The following is a 17,283-nucleotide window of genomic DNA, read 5'->3' as shown; positions in this document are numbered from 1 at the left end:
GAAGGTCAGCGCTGCTGGATCAGAATGCAGGGTGGGGCAGAAAAACTTTCATCAGAAACGTCAGAACAATCAGGAGCGCCACATTGGCATGGACCCTACAGCCGAAGACCACAGCAGATAGTCAGGCACTGCAGGTAGAGGGAGGGAAAATGGGCAACTCTCACAGATGGAACTAATGTGCTGACTTCTTATACTGTTATTTTCACAGAATTGACTGATCGAACGACATGTCGCCTGCCTGCAAAGCCTGCGCCATGCTCCTTGGTCATCGCCTTCCCATCACCGTGTCTGTGTGTGTGTGTGTGTGTGTGTGTAAGAGAGAGAGAGAGAGAGAGAGAGAGAGAGAGAGAGAGAGAGAGAGAGAGAGAGAGAGAGAGAGAGAGCATGTGTGTGAGGTTTTAGAAAATGTTAAACAAAGAAAGTACTCTTCAGTATCTTAAATATTTAAGATTCAGGATTTCTGGTCACAATTGAAATTTAAGCTAATTTAAAAGTCTGATTTTCCTCATGTCATCACTTCTAATGAAGCATGTATTCAGGTGGGATTTTGATAAATTTGATCCAAAGTTGTAAAATTTTACACAAAACCGTGGATTACAGCTCACGTGTACAACAAATTAAAGTAAATAAGGGCATGTACCACATACTTCATAATCATTTATTATTACAAACATTGTAATTAAGTAATAAACACATCATATTTTTAGAGGAAAAGGCGTGAAAAAAATCCTTTTCATGACAGAACATTGATTAATGCAGAGCCTTTTTTAAATATTTGTAGAGTTATGATTAATTTAACACACCTCCTGAACCACGGATAAAACAGAGCATAAATAACTGGATTAATGGTGGAATTAAGACATGCCATGATCAAAACTGTCTGAAAATAATCTATCTGTAAATCAATAACATTCCCTAATAAACTGTAAATAAAATATGGAAGTAAACACACCAGAAACACAGACACTAAAATACCGAGGACTTTAGCTGCTTTTCTCTCAGATTTCATGGAGTGTGAGGTGATTTTCTGTGTTTTAGGCCGTGTGTGATTATTAAGCTCTCTGATAGCAGTGGCATGTTTCTTAGCAATTAGAAAAACCCGGGTATATAATATGATTATGACAGAAAGTGGAAATATAAATTAATATATGAGATCAATTAAAGACAAAACCTCATTTAGAATTAATAAACACTCTCCAGGACACATTGCAGAACTCGAAAAGGTTCCACTGAAATAACACAGTGATATGTTATACACCAGAGAAGCACTCCAGTTGGTAAAAACAACAATGCTCATTGTCTGCTTTGAGTTTGTGTTCATGTAAAGAAAAGGGTTTGAGAGAGCCAAATACCGATCTACAGCAATCAGAGCGATATTATAGATGGATAAACTTGTTAGAATATAAATAGTCATCAAAAAACTGATGCAGTACTCCTTATTAAAAATCCAACATGACTTGATCGTCCAGATGAACAATGGCAGCATAACTAAAGCTCCAATGAGGAAATCCGACACAGCCAGTGAGAGCAGCAGCATGTTTGTTGGTGTGTGAAGCTGCTTGAAGTGAAGAACAGAGATGATGATGAGCAGATTTCCACACACTGTTAGCAGAACCACAGCAGCTGAACACACATACAGTAAGATATAAACTGCAGGAGATACAGATCTCTCTGGACAGGAGAAATGATCACAGCGATCAGAATGATTAAACTCTGTCAGATTCATCAATACAGTATTTCTCTAATGTCTACAGAATTTAAATAGCTGTTATATTAGATGCTACTCTTGTAAAACATAAACTGTAAGAAGTCATAATCATATGATTATGCTCTGCAGCGCTGGCACTTTTATAGTTTAGAAATTGTTCACACCCCTGAGTTTGAGTGACAGCATGATGCATTTGATGTCATATTTGGTTGGAACAAAAGGTCTTGTAGTTACTGGCAATAAGTATAATAGAATCTATTATTATGCTAATTTGTCTGGAAGACTTAAAGACACAGCAAAATAAAGTGCATTTTCGAGAAAACCTGCCTTCTAAATTATAAATGTCTGTGGAAAAGGATGACAAATACACATTTTAATAAAAAATCATGATGCAACAGTAAGTTTGTCTGTATCTCTGCATGCAAACTATTATACTGTTCTAAGATATAAAATACTACCCAAGGAAGTGCTCCAAATACAGTAGAGGAACATGCTGTGATTCATAAACAATTTATTTTTTCTCTCTCATCTTTCACTCTCATTCTGTTGGCTAGTAAGCAAGCTAATGCTATGCTAACTGCTGGACAGCTAGACAACATTTTGATAGCTTTGATCTAAAATGGTTTATACCATTTTTCATGAACTTGTATCGGCAGGAGATACAGATCTGGGCAACTCACACAGATGGAACTAATGTGCTGACTTCCTATGCTGTTATTTTCACAGAATCGACTGATCGAACGACACGTCGCCTGCCTGCAAAGCCTGTGCCATGCTCCTGGGTCATCGCCTTCCCATCACCGTGTCTGTGTGTGTGTGTGTGTGTGTGTAAGAGAGAGAGAGAGAGAGAGAGAGAGAGAGAGAGAGAGAGAGAGAGAGAGAGAGAGAGAGAGAGAGCATGTGTGTGAGGTTCTAGAAAATGTTAAACAAAGAAAGTACTCTTCAGTATCTTAAATATTTAAGATTCAGGATTTCTGGTCACAATTGAAATTTAAGCTAATTTAAAATTCTGATTTTCCTCATGTCATCACTTCCAATGAAGCATGTATTCAGGTGGGATTTTGATAAATTTGATCCAAAGTTCTAAAATTTTACACAAAACCGTGGATTACAGCTCACATGTACAACAAATTAAAGTAAATAAGGGCATGTACCACATACTTCATAATCATTTATTATTACAAACATTGTACTTAAGTAATAAACACATCATATTTTTAGAGGAAAAGGTGTGAAAAAATCCTTTTCATGACAGAACATTGATTAATGCAGAGCCTTTTTTAAATATTTGCAGCGTTATGATTAATTTAACACACCTCCTGAACCACGGATAAAACAGAGCATAAATAACTGGATTAATGGTGGAATTAAGACATGCCATGATCAAAACTGTCTGAAAATAATCTATCTGTAAATCAATAACATTCCCTAATAAACTGTAAATAAAATATGGAAGTAAACACACCAGAAACACAGACACTAAAATACCGAGGACTTTAGCTGCTTTTCTCTCAGATTTCATGGAGTGTGAGGTGATTTTCTGTGTTTTAGGCCGTGTGTGATTATTAAGCTCTCTGATAGCAGTGACATGTTTCTTAGCAATTAGAAAAACTCGAGTATACAATATGATTATGAGAGAAAGTGGAAATATTAATGAATATATGAGATCAATTAGAGACAAAACCTCATTTAGAATTAATAAACACTCTCCAGGACACATTACAGAACTCAAGAAGCTTCCATTGAAATAACACATTGATATGTTATACACCAGAGTAGCACTCCAGTTGGTAAAAACAACAATGCTCATTGTCTGCTTTGAGATTGTGTTCATGTAAAGAAAAGGGTTTGAGAGAGCCAAATACCGATCTACAGCAATCAGAGCGATATTATAGATGGATAAACTTGTTAGAATATATATAGTCATCAAAAAACTGATGCAGTACTCCTTATTAAAAATCCAACATGACTCGATCGTCCAGGTGAACAATGGCAGCATAACTAAAGCTCCAATGAGGAAATCCGACACAGCCAGTGAGAGCAGCAGCATGTTTGTTGGTATGTGAAGCTGCTTGAAGTGAAGAACAGAGATGATGATGAGCAGATTTCCACACACTGTTAGCAGAACCACAGCAGCTGAACACACGTACAGTAAGATATAAACTGCAGGAGATACAGATCTCTCTGGACAGGAGAAATGATCACAGTGATCAGACTGCTTAAACTCTGTCAGGTTCATCAATACAGCATTTCTCTAATGTCTACAGAATTTAAATAGCTGTTATATTAGATGCTACTCTTGTAAAACATAAACTGTAAAATGTCATAATCTTATGACTACAGCTCTGGCACTTTTATAGTTTAGAAATTGTTCACGCCCCTGAGTTTGAGTGACAGCATGATGCATTTGATGTCATATTTGGTTGGAACAAAAGGTCTTGTAGTTACTGGCAATAAGTATAATAGAATCTATTATTATGCTAATTTGTCTAGAAGCCTTAAAGACACAGCAAAATAAAGTGCATTTTCTGAGAAAACCTGCCTTATAAATTAAAAATGTGTGTGGAAAAGGATGACAAATACACATTTTATAAAATCATTATGCAACAGTGAGTGTGTCCCTGTCTCTGCATGCAAACTATTGTACTGTACAATATGAAATACTACCCAAGGAAGTGCTCCAAATACAGTAAAGTAACATGCCTTGATTTATAAACAGTTACTTTTTTCTCTCATTTTTCATTCACACTCTTTTGGCTAGTAAGCGAGCTACTGCTATGCTAACTGCTGGACAGCTAGACAACATTTTGAGAGCTTTGATTCAAAATGGTTTATACCATTTTACATGAACTTGTAGAGTCCGGCTTGAGGGCGCAGCACAACAAAATAAACCGAGATGGGCATGTACTGTTCCAAATACTCAGAAATTATGAAATTCATAGTATTATAGTATAATAATATAATTATAGTATAATAAGTATATTATTATAGTATAGTAGAATAATTAAAATATTATAAACATTCCACTTTCATGTAAGTTGCTGTGAATAATATGAAAAGGTTTTAAATTTAACGTTTGGACACGTGTTCATGGAGGAAAAAAAGGCGTTTCATGACAGAACATTGATTAATGCAGAGTCTGTCTGAAGAATTTGCAGAGTTATGATTAATTTAACACACCTTCTGAACCATAGATAAAACAGAGCATAAATAACTGGATTAATGGTGGAATTAAGACAAAATACAATTGTGATTTTTTGAATTGTTTCTGTCTGTAGTTCAATAACATCACCTACTAAACTGTAAATAAAATATGGAAGTAAACACACCAGAAACACAGACACTAAAATACCGAGGACTTTAGCTGCTTTTCTCTCAGATTTCATGGAGTGTGAGGTGATTTTCTGTGTTTTAGGCCGTGTGTGCTTATTAAGATCTCTGATAGCAGTGGCATGTTTCTTAGCAATCACAAAAACTCGAGTATACAATATGATTATGAGAGAAAGTGGGAATATAAATGTTACTACAAGGTCAATTGTGGACAAAACCTTATCCAGAATGAGAAAACATTCTCCAGGACACATATCAGGTCTTATTAAGTTTCTATTGAGATATATAAGTGCCAAATCATACCCCAAAACCATACACCAATTACAAAATATTACAACACACATTTTTCTCACAGAGACTTTGTTCAGGTAAAGAAATGGGTTCAACAGAGCTAAACACCGATCGAAAGCAATCAGAACAACATTATATATGGATAAAGCCATAAGAAACCCAGCAGTTGATGAAACATACATGCAGAAACTTGATCCTAAAATCCAGCATGACTCCACTATCCAGATGAACACTGGAGGCATGATTAAAGCTCCAATGAGGAAATCCGACACAGCCAGTGAGAGCAGCAGCATGTTTGTTGGTGTGTGAAGCTGCTTGAAGTGAAGAACAGAGATGATGACAAGCAGATTTCCACACATTGTTAGCAGAACCACAGCAGCTGAACACATGTACAGTAAGATATAAACTGCAGGAGATACAGATCTCTCTGGACAGGAGAAATGATCACAGCGATCAGACTGATTAAACTCTGTCGGGTTCATCAATACAGCATTTCTCTAATGTCTACAGAATTTAAATAGTTGTTATATTAGATGCTACTCTTGTAAAACGTAAACTGTAAAATGTCATAATCTTATGACTACAGCTCTGGCACTTTTATAGTTTAGAAATTGTTCACGCCCCTGAGTTTGAGTGACAGCATGATGCATTTGATGTCATATTTGGTTGGAACAAAAGGTCTTGTAGTTACTGGCAATAAGTATAATAGAATCTATTATTATGCTAATCTGTCTGGAAGCCTTAAAGACACAGCAAAATAAAGTGTATTTTCTGAGAAAACCTGCCTTATAAATTATAAATGTCTGTGGAAAAGGATGACAAATACACATTTTAATAAAAAAATCATGATGCAACAGTAAGTTTGTCTGCATGGATAAGATATAAAGATATAAAATATATAAGATATAAAATACTACCCAAGGAAGTGCTCCAAATACAGTAGAGGAACATGCCGTGATTCATAAACAATTTCTTTTTTCTCTCTCATCTTTCACTCTCATTCTGTTGGCTAGTAAGCGAGCTAAGGCTATGCTAACTGCTGGACAGCTAGACAACATTTTGATAGCTTTGATCTAAAATGGTTTATACCATTTTTCATGAACTTGTATCGGCAGGAGATACAGATCTCTCCGGACAGGAGAAATGATCACAGTTATCTGATTGATTCATGAATACAGCATTTAAAAAATTCTACACAATTTAAAGGAATACCATCTTTGCTGTTACTTCTGGAAAATGGTGACCATACAAATCATTTCAATTGTCAAATGAGTTCTGGCTTGAGTAGCTCTGGTCCTTTTATAGTTTAGAAAATGATCATGCCTCCAGAGTTGATTGACACCTTTGTGTGTAGCTACTGCCAAATACTAGTTCATGAGCATTTGGTTACAATTAGAATGAGACAAGAGTGCACAGAACCCAGGCTTGAAAAAGCAGACCTCCAAAAATTGTAAAATAATAATATAATTATGAATATACACAGTGTATGATCATTTGGTCAACTCTGGTTATAACCAATTGGAACATCAACTCTATGACAGTAAATTGAATATAATTTTAGTCAAAAATGGAGCTGTATGCCAAAGTTGGCCTATAAAAATTCCAATTTCTTTAACAGCACATATCACAGAGGCACTCGAGTTGGTGTTGTTTGAAAGTTACAAAACAGCTCTTTTTAACAGTTGTGGTGAGTGTCAGACATTTCAATCTCCATAGCTATCGTTGACTTTGCAAGTGGAGAGGACTCCCTTTTTGGCAACAGCACAAACCCTTGTAACATTTTCTGCTGCTAATACCATTTCAATGATAACAGCCATGCGAAATGTTGTCAACAAGTTTTTCCTGCTGTTTTTTGGATTAGTTTGCCACATTGACTGATCTATCGTTACTGGAATACTGCCTGTCGTCTGACCATATTTGTTGCTCATTGTCTTTGGGTCTGTTTGCCTTGCTGTATGCTTTGACTCTCTGTTGTGTTTTTTTTTTATATGCATTGTGTGTTTGAATGAACTATGCACTCCGCGCACTAAGAGTTCTATACAGAATAATTCACCATCCGGGAATCCAGAAGATGTTAGCTCCAAGCCCTTGCTGGACATGATTGAGAAGTGTTAGCCACCTATCATGAGCAGCTCACAGACTTGCAAAACTTACCTGGTCCAAGCCCTCCACACGCTACCCATTGGTAGACTGGAGCTCATTAAATTGGCAATTCCAGAGATGTTCAATGGCTCCGCTGATCACTGCAAAGGCTTCCTCAGACAGTGTGATGTCTTCTTCATGCTAGAGGCCTGTTGTGACAATGCTACCAAATGCACCATCCTCATGCCACTGCTCATCAGGAAGGCCCTGGACTGGGCTGCCACTGTCTGGAACAATGAAAACCAGGTACTCTATCACCTTTTGAGGATACGTGAGGTAAGGGGTAAAAATAGACAGAAGCAAGGTCCTAGCTGTCACAGGATGGCCCACACCTGTGAGCATCAAAAGAACTGCAAAGATTCCTGAGTTTTACTCATTTTTACAGACTTTTTCAATAAAGCCTTAGAAACTCCAGTGGTCCACCACAGAGTGCCTTTGAAGAGTTGACGCAGTGGTTCACCACAGCCCCCATTCTGCAACACCCAGACCCAAAACTCCCCTTTTTTATGGCCATAGATGCCTGTGGCATAGGGGACATGCTATTCTTGCTTCAGGACTACTTCTCAAGAAAATTTACCACAGGGGAATTGTGAGCTATTACCTATCAAAGAGGCATTAGAGGAATGGAGGCATTGGTTGGATGGGGTAAAACACCCATTTCAGGTCATCACAAACCACATAAACCTGGGATACATTCAGAACACCAAAAGACCCTGAACCACACCCCCTGCCACCACTGGAGATCTATGGAGCTCCAGCATACATTGTTCACAATATTCTAGATTCCAGAAGGGGCAATTAAAGTACCTCACTGACTGGGAGAGGTACGGCCCAGAGGAAAGTTGCTGGGTGAAGCCTGGTGACATCCTAGACCCCTCCCATACAGAAGAGTTTCACAGAATCCAGCACCCAGACCAAGGTGGAGACCACACTAGTAGTAGAACAACACTGGGTGGTGTTCCTATGGGGGGTGGGGGGTGGGGGAGGGTTCTATAAAAACTTCAACCGCTATTCCTCTTCCTTATCACCAGAAAACTGAGTGATTCAGTTTCAAGGAGTACTTCCTAGTTTTAGTGTATTTATTCCATGCATTGTCCAACTATTGTGAATTTGTTGCATAACTGGCTGTTCATTGTGTTCTGTATGATCTTGAACATTGCTCATATGTGTACTTTGTTCCACAGCACCTTTTGTTTAAGGTCAATTATCAATCATCAGTAATATGTTGTGATCAATAAACACCCTTCTAGTGTTCAATCATCTGGATACTGTACATTTGCTCTTCAGAGCTGCAGCTTTGCTCATCCCAGGAATCTTATTCACATTTTGTTCATACTTTATTCACACTTTTTCCACACTGTTTATGAAGAGCATAATGATTTATAATCACAGTGTCTGGCGTCACGCAGATGAGGAATTCTTCCCATTTGATTCTGTTTCATCAACGAATGCTTAGAACATTGCACATTAATTGATCCAATTTCTGTTCTTTAATGAATGCAATTTGTAGAAATGTCCATTTAGAATGCAGAAAGACTGAATAATTATAACAATTTTGGCATTGATTTACAAAAAGATTTTCTTAATGATTTAACCCATTATTATTTAACACGATCTTTAATAAACCAAGAACAACATTAACAAAGGAACTAACAATTGTATTAATTGATGTTTTACAATAAAGTAATAATCAATTAGTTCAATTAGCCATTTATTTACATCTGAGATTGGTTCCATTATGTTCACCTAGAACATGGATTTCAGGAAGTTAAATTTTTGGATGTTGGATGTTTCCTGAAAGACAAGACTAAAAAGTTCTATGGCAGGCGCTACAGAACTTTGCTAACTAAAACTGCCAGACACAGGAACAGTTTCTTTCCCCAATCACCCTGATCAACAACTCACCATAATTATATTCACTGCTTCTTATCATAAGTATTGCATTATCAGGACCGTCAGTCATCACATCATCTGTATATTACACACTAATGCTGCTGTATATTGCACAAAAGCATAATATTGCACAATATTGTTATTTGCTCTCCGACACTTTATGTATATTACTGATCGCTCATATTCTATATTCATATTTTATATATTTTATTCATTCTATATTCATATTTTATACTCATTCTGTCTATATTGTATCTCATTGTCTGCATTGTTTTCTTGTATAGTAATAGTATTATTTATGTCTGTACTTTTGAGAGTCACAAACTGCTGGAACCAAATTCCTTGTGTGTGTCAACACACTTGGCCAATAAATCTGATTCTGATTCTTTAGTTTATTAATAGTGAAGTAAATCATCGTGGTTTAGGGAACCTTAAAGTAAAGCATTGCCATAATGTCTGCAAGACAAAGTATCATTTTTTTTTACATTTTCTTTAGTTGATTATTGTTTTAATTAAGTTATTCAAACCAGGTGTGGTTTTGTGCTTTAATCAGTAGCTTTTTTATACTACATTTACAAAAGAACAATCCGTGTGCAATATTTTGCAGGATAAAATCATTTTTGTGCACTTCTGGAACCAGGAGTAAAACAGAGCATAGATAACAGGATTAATGGATGAATTTAGATAAAAAAGAATTAGAATATTATTGATCACGATATACGATGACGCTGTATTGCTCATTAAAGTACAGATGTAATAAGGCACCAAACATCCCAGAAACACAAAAACCAGAATGCCCAGCACTTTAGCAGCTTTTCTTTCAGATTTCATTACCTCTGATACATTTTTTGAGATGTTTTTCTTGTTTTGATTGAGATCTCGTATGGCATTTGCATGCCTCCGAGCAATTACAAAGACCTGGAAGTACAACACAAGCATCAAACTACAGGGAATCACAACGATGAAAATGAGGTCGATTACCGAGCCGACTTCGTCGTAAGTGCTGACCAGACATTCACCGGGACACAGAAATAAATCTGTAAAGTTTCCATTCACGTAAAAAAACACAAAGTTATACAAAAATGAAAAAACCCATGACAAGCCTATCAGAGTGTGAACAATTTTAGACGTGATATCCTTCAGGTACAGAAAAGGATTGCTTAAAGCCATGTAACGATCAAGAGAAATCAGAACCACGTTTCCTACAGACACACTCGTGAGCTGAAAGCTCATAAAATTAAACAGGATGCAAAAAATGTGTCCGAACATCCAGCAAGACTCGATCAGCCACGTGAAGTGAAATGGCATTACGAAAAGTCCGACCAAGAAATCCGACACAGCCAGAGAGAGCAGCAGCATGTTTGTTGGTGTGTGAAGCTGCTTGAAGTAAAGAACAGAGATGATGACCAGCAGATTTCCACACACTGTTAGCAGAACCACAGCAGCTGAACACACGTACAGTAAGATATAAACTGCAGGAGATACAGATCTCTCTGGACAGGAGAAATGATCACAGCCATCAGACTGATTAAACTCTGTCAGGTTCATTGATTTAAAATCACAGTCATAAACAAGCAAAAAACCTTAATAAAAAAACATTTCTCTGTGTCACTTTCATTAGTGTTTTACTACAACTGGAGTCTCATATTTATATGCTCTGCAAATAACCCCATCTCAAATTTGCATCTTACTGACATCATTATTTTTACATTACCTGGGGAAAACAATCAGAGCATTAAGTAAGATTAGAACACCTACCTACATAAAAAAAAGAATAATAGTTTATTAGAAACTCCATTGCAGTGAGAAGTGAAAATTAGCAAAGAAAGAAAGAAAGAAAGAAAGAATTTTTACTGTCAGATTTAGTTTTCGAAAATTTCTGAATTTCACAAACTGGCATGATCACCATAAATGTGCAAACCATACTCATGACACAGCTCATTTGCATGTAGTGATGCCCACAAAACTCCATAAATGGTAAGGTGCACAAGCAGGTAGGAGCACAAAATGAGTGATTAGGGTAAAGTTTAAAAAAACAGAAGTGAACAATACTTTAACTCACTTCTTCACTTGGAGGCAAGTGGACAGAAAGCTAGGGTGCCAAAACATTTGGAGGCAAGTGGAGACGAGTGGGGACAACCGAAAGGCCAGTCGGTACACCAATTTAAACCTTTGTTCAGAGTATCACCCTAAAGGAGCTGGGACGAGGTTTGGTGTAGAGAGTTCGAAAGGAAGTACCGGTACTCAGATCGCTTAAAAAAGTAATAGCAACAAACTTTGGTGCGAAATTCCTAGAAGGAGTTACTCTTGATTAATTTTTGTCTAAGCTTAAATAGGAAAACAGAATGTTGGCTTCTACAAAGCGACATCATAATAGAATTCAGCTAAGGTGTTTGTTAATGACTCTTACAACTCTGCACAGATGGACCAACTCAGCTTCCTGTATCCTTTAATTAAAACAAAAAAATGACTTGGTTTTACTAAATATTAATATAACAAACATGATCAAAATAAACAGTTTAAAATGCACAGTATGGTCCAGATATAAAAGTGCAATAATTCATGCAGATTACAGGACCGGAAGTCGAGGATTATGTTAATCATGTTACATGTAATTTCTCACACACTCTTCTATGGTCTTTTAATGAATTCCAAATTTCTTGTGTAAACACTTGAAAGAATGATTTACACCTGAATCCATTCATATCAAACTTATAAATGTGGCCTGTTACTCGCATCTCTGTATCTGACAAATCACATGAAAGAGTTTGCTTTAAATCGATTTATTGTACAAATCATGAAAAAGAAAGTCTGTATTAAAAAAAAAAACAGAAAGTATTTATTAATGATTCATTTGCAATCTATTCACTTCATTTACATGACGTTCAAATGATTCAAAGTAATTAAGTAAGTTAAAGACTGTGTTTTAAATGTTATATACTAGATAACTTGAATGAAATATATCTTTATAAAACAGTAACTCAAAAAATTTTAGTTGTTTACAGAATGTGCAAAGGAATAAGTGGCAGCATTGTTTTAAATGATGTCATAATACAATACGCTTCATTGAGTTTTACGACTGAACCGACTTTATTTGGCAAGAAGATGAACCCCGATAAGAAAGGATTCAATTTCCGATGAAAATATAACTGACCATTTCTAAAACCTTTCAATTGAATAAATAATAATATTGTGTGAAAATAGGTTTAAAATGGCACATGATGTTTGACTTTAAAAAGCTGCATATTTACATTTTAACTAAATGGAATGCATGAGTGTTTACTTCTTAAAAAAAAAAAAACAGTCAAAATTTCAATGCTATCAAAATACATTGCTAAATTACCCATTTACTTTTTTGTACTTCATATTTAGTAGATATTTTTTAAATATTGATTCCGATATTCATTTATCTGTAAAAGTTTAAAAAAGTTGAAGGACTTTCTAAAGTAATTATGTGGCTGGGTAAAAAAAAATCCTTGAAGTTATCAATGCATTTAAGTATTGTTGTTATTATTTGTTCATACTGCTTATAATGAGCGTTAGTCATAGCATCAAATATTTATGAAATTAGGATGAAAGGTAAATTTCAATTAAAGAAAGAACAGCAGAATCTTTTTTTAGCGATCAGCAATTGGCACAAAGCGACGCAAGTATCCTAGCATGAATCTCCTAGCGAATGCTAGTCATTCAAATTCTGTTAAATAATAATAATTCTAAGAAGTTAAACTACTCATTTGATAATAGTGTTAATCAGATATAGTCTCTCAGTTTCCTACAATAAGATACCTGTTAAGTTAATATCAAAGCAGGAAAGCTAGAACAATGTTGAATGAGTAAAAATGCTAGCGTGTGTTATTTTTTAGTAACACCACCACCACAAAGTAAAGCCTTGAAATGATTAAATAAATCAGTATTTTTCGGATTAAATCAAATAAAGCTAGTGTATCCACTAAGCTACATGACATGGTGTTATCGGGTGACACATGCTAGCTTTCATTCCAAGTTAGTTCATAATTTTTAATATCACGTATGGGAGCGTCAGATGGCGTTATTTTTGAAAAGTAGTTGGCATTCCAGAATAATAGGAACAAGATTTATTTATGATACCATTTATGCTGCATAAGTTAAAATAGTAAAGATCTGGAGATTCAAACATCAACATTGTTTAGAAAATGTCATTTATATATATATTTGTATAGCGTGATGTCATGATGACATCAAAAGCTAGTTTTTCATGCTTGCAAAAAATATTTTTACTCACGCCAACCTTTTACATCACAGAAATAACAGCAAACGACCAGGAATTTGTTTGAATTTTCAGTGGTCATCTCTGACTTTTCAGGTTAATTTAGAAGTTTTATTTATTAACTGATGCCCAGATGATGAGGGACACGATTACAATCAGCACGGCCAGGACTACAATAAGGATGCAGATCTTCTTACGAGACTTTTGCTGTGGGGAAAAAAAAAAATCATTAACAATGATTAATACACCCATGTTAATCTATCTTTATCTTCGTTATGTTAGCAAAACCAGAGTTCACACTCTAATAAATAAAACTCAAACAGTTACTTTTAAACCAATGAAGTTATTTACTTAAATACGTTACTAAGCGTTTTTTTAAATAGGAAGGAAAACTTTACTACTTATCTGAAACTTATGATTTTTTATTGAGTAAAAGAATCATTTAGTCTCTAATAACTCTGTGTTTACTAATGTATTAATCAGAACTAAAATAGAATTTTGCTAATCAATATTTGAAATAATCTAGAATTATATACCTTTAACTAGATTAGCTAATGTATGTGTCCAAACATCTGCACTCTGGTAAACCCTCACCAGAGTTTTGATCACTTCCAGGTCTTCTCCCACCATTAAGGACTTTAAAACCTGGTGCCTTCAGCTGTTCAGACATAGAGCATTGGTAGCTTTTGTCTTCGCTGATTGCTAATCCTGTCTGTTTGGAATTTCTGTCTGTTTTTTCATTGTGATATTTGTGACTCCTTAAACTCAGTGTCTAAACATCTAAAGAAGCTGGTGTAAAAGTGCTTAAATGGTGAAAGAAGTCCAGGCAGTGATCAAAACTCTGGTGGTCAGGAAGATGACTGCAGATGTAGTTGTGACTGTTTGTTAGCAAAATAATCCTCAAATGAGATGAGGTTCACTCCTTCTAGTGAGGTAAAGTAAGCTCTATCTATGTTTATTCAATCATGCTAAAATATTTTACTGAGGTAGGGCCGGGGACGCTCGTCATGCAGTTCGACACTGCCATATATCGACTTATCTGTCTTCAGATGTACACCACTGGGTGTTGCTCTAACGATGTCATGCAGGTGGAGAAGGTTGTATCGGCAAAATTCATAACAGTGTTTTGCACACTGATGAACTTCTTTTGTAACTTAATACAAAGATAATAAAGTTTAAATGAAGAATCCAAGTTACCTGGTAATTTGCAGCACTTGCAAGCTGCTGTGTTGCAGACTGCACGTGTACTTCAGCACTTTCTACATTGGCCTCTATGCTGTCTGAGAGGAAATAACACAGTGGTATACGTTTTGACACCTCACGTCTTATAAAGGGTTACATTATAAACTGGAGCTGAATTTGGGATCACATGTCACAAATCTACACACGATTAATTATAAACACTGAACTGGTAATTAAGAAAATTACTTACAAATAAAAGCTTAAACTTTTGATGGACCACTTTTTCTAGGCTGAGTCACAGTCATGTTGAGTTCTTTTTTCTTCTGTCTTTTTTTTTTTTTTATATTAAATAACCAAACCCTGACTGATACGTTTCTAGAATCCAGACTTGTTTCGATTGTTCCTTGGACCAGGTATGATCTTTAACATCGTCTGGTTTGTTCAAAGGCCGGGTGGAATTATTCTTACAGCTTTTGGCAGATGCCCTTATCCAGAGCGGCTAACATTTATCTGGTTCATACAGCTGAGCAGTTGGGGGATAAAGGCGTTGCTCAGGGTTAGTGTGTTAATGTACCTCGTGGTCACTGAAATGAGCTTGACACACTGATTGTGTGTCCATACACATAATCCAACACACTTCAGAAGAGTTTCAATAGGCCTTCAGCTTACACATCCCTGTGAGCTAAAGAGCAAAATGAGCTAAAAACCACTACCCAGAGCTTTAGTGCTCTCTAGTGACACTTCAGAATATTTTCCAGCTCTCTCTCTCATTTAAACAAGAAATTATTTTGGTTATTGTTATATTTTTCATTGCAATGTGACAAAGTTCAGGATGATGGACAAACACACACACGCCTCTGATTTGCCAGTCAAATCTTTAGAGACACAAGAACTTCCTACTGATTTGACCTCATGTGTTCTCGCAGGACTTCATTAAAAAAGTGTGTTTGATATTTTAACACCTTTAATTGTTGTGTATCATAACGGTCATTAACAAACACAAAGTCGGGATTTCATTGTTTATTAGTCAACCGTTTTTAACCCCACTTTAAGTGTGATGTTTCTACCTGATGGATGTTAATAGGGGTGTGTGTGTGTATGTGTGTGTCTGCCGTAATACACCCGTTTTCTTGCCATGCATTGGTACAGTTTGACCTGAAGTTACATTATTATGACCAGAGGCTCTTATTATTATTATTATTATTATTAGGACTGGTTTGTTTGAGAGCTCATTTGCATAATGTAGACTATTAAAATACTGCCATATTCATAAATTTTCTACAATCACACTGCTGAGATTATTATACACATTATAAATTTAAATCTCATGAGAAACCTAACAGCTGCTCCACTGAAGTTCATTAAACATCATTAACAGGAAGAATAAACAGCTGCTTATCACTGGACTTTGACACCATAATCACACGTGTGTGTGTGCACGTGTGTGTGTGTCTCAGAAACCTGCTGGGCCTCACACTCTATGACAATATACACTAGAGCCACATTTTTAACAGATTAATCCACCTCGCAGGCCATTTTGTAGGTGACCCATACTACACAGGCTTTAATGATGAAGCAAAAATAATTACACAAAAAAGACTTAAGAAGAATTAAAGATACAGAAGAAAAAAGAAAATGTTTAAAAAACAAAACTAGGATTTTGTGAAGAGACACAAACTGCACTAAGAATAGCAAAATAAATCTGCATTTTTCTGTCAAACAGAAAAGCTCTAAAGTTATTTAGTAATTTCCTCCATACATAATTTCCTCCATACACTGTAACAGTAACAGGACTTCTGATTTATAGGACTCATTTTCTTAAATGAGGAAGTCGTGGCCTAATGGTTAGGGGTTTGACTCCTAATCCTAAGGTTGTGGGTTCGAGTCTCTGGCCGGCCACGACTGAGGTGCCCTTGAGCAGGGCACCGAACCCCCCAACTGCTCCACCGGGCGCCGCAGCATAAATGGCTGCCCACTGCTCCGGGTGTGTGTTCATGGTTTGTGTGTGTTCACTGCTGTGTGTGTGTGTGTTCACAGTGTGTGTGTGTGTGCGCACACTTTGGATGGGTTAAATGCGAAGAACAAATTCTGAGTATGGGTCACCGTACTTAGCTGTATGTCACTTTCACTTCACTTCACTTAAAATTGCTTCACTTGCATTAATACAGAATATAATATTAATGTAACTTGAACACATCCGGAGGCTTATTCAAGCTTGTTCTGCATGTGTAATGCATGTGTTGTAGATCTTACCGATCATATCGCCCTGCTCGTGCACCATGACGGCCAGATCTTTGAAGATCTCATTGATGTCTGTGATGTCTGACTGGAAATAACGATGTACAGGAGAGTCATTAAGCAAACACATAACTCCACAAATAAACAGGAAATGAAATAAAAAGTTACAGAAGTTTTTATATATGATTCATAATCTAAAGCTTTAGATTGTAAAGCACCAGAATTTTGATGCAGCCATTAATGCACATATTCT

At 36.2% G+C, this 17,283-nt stretch overlaps 4 protein-coding genes and 1 pseudogene across 4 annotated transcripts in view; all 5 read right to left on the bottom strand.

Moving 5' to 3' along the window:
- Window positions 1–733: 733 nt before the first annotated feature.
- LOC113651667 lies at window positions 734–1,726 on the bottom strand (annotated as a pseudogene).
- A 1,228-nt stretch (window positions 1,727–2,954) lies between these two features.
- LOC113651765 (trace amine-associated receptor 13c-like) lies at window positions 2,955–4,547 on the bottom strand. The gene has a single exon (XM_027160613.2). The coding sequence runs from the start codon at window positions 3,945–3,947 to the stop codon at window positions 2,955–2,957; it is 993 nt and encodes a 330-aa protein (XP_027016414.2). The 5' UTR covers window positions 3,948–4,547.
- A 223-nt stretch (window positions 4,548–4,770) lies between these two features.
- LOC113651766 (trace amine-associated receptor 13c-like) lies at window positions 4,771–6,081 on the bottom strand. Its single transcript, XM_027160614.2, has one exon. It carries the CDS (start codon window positions 5,809–5,811, stop codon window positions 4,819–4,821), a length of 993 nt encoding a protein of 330 aa, XP_027016415.2. The 5' UTR covers window positions 5,812–6,081; the 3' UTR covers window positions 4,771–4,818.
- A 3,651-nt stretch (window positions 6,082–9,732) lies between these two features.
- Window positions 9,733–10,968, bottom strand: LOC113651746 (trace amine-associated receptor 13c-like). The gene has a single exon (XM_027160594.2). It carries the CDS (start codon window positions 10,910–10,912, stop codon window positions 9,926–9,928), a length of 987 nt encoding a protein of 328 aa, XP_027016395.2. The 5' UTR covers window positions 10,913–10,968; the 3' UTR covers window positions 9,733–9,925.
- A 1,163-nt stretch (window positions 10,969–12,131) lies between these two features.
- stx7l (syntaxin 7-like) overlaps window positions 12,132–17,283 on the bottom strand; it is an 8,818-nt gene continuing 3,666 nt past the window's right edge. Inside the window, exons 8-10 of the mRNA XM_027160587.2 lie at window positions 17,046–17,118; window positions 14,808–14,890; window positions 12,132–13,817 (exon numbers count right to left, since the gene is read on the bottom strand). Coding sequence (XP_027016388.1) covers window positions 13,722–13,817; window positions 14,808–14,890; window positions 17,046–17,118 — 252 coding nt within the window. The 3' untranslated portion in view covers window positions 12,132–13,721. The remainder of the gene's footprint in view (window positions 13,818–14,807; window positions 14,891–17,045; window positions 17,119–17,283) is intronic.

Source organism: Tachysurus fulvidraco, chromosome 9 (assembly GCF_022655615.1).
Source record: "Tachysurus fulvidraco isolate hzauxx_2018 chromosome 9, HZAU_PFXX_2.0, whole genome shotgun sequence".
Taxonomy (NCBI): Eukaryota; Metazoa; Chordata; class Actinopteri; order Siluriformes; family Bagridae; genus Tachysurus; species Tachysurus fulvidraco.
Note: the sequence above shows the minus strand (reverse complement) of the source record. Positions and strands in the feature narration are given on the sequence as shown.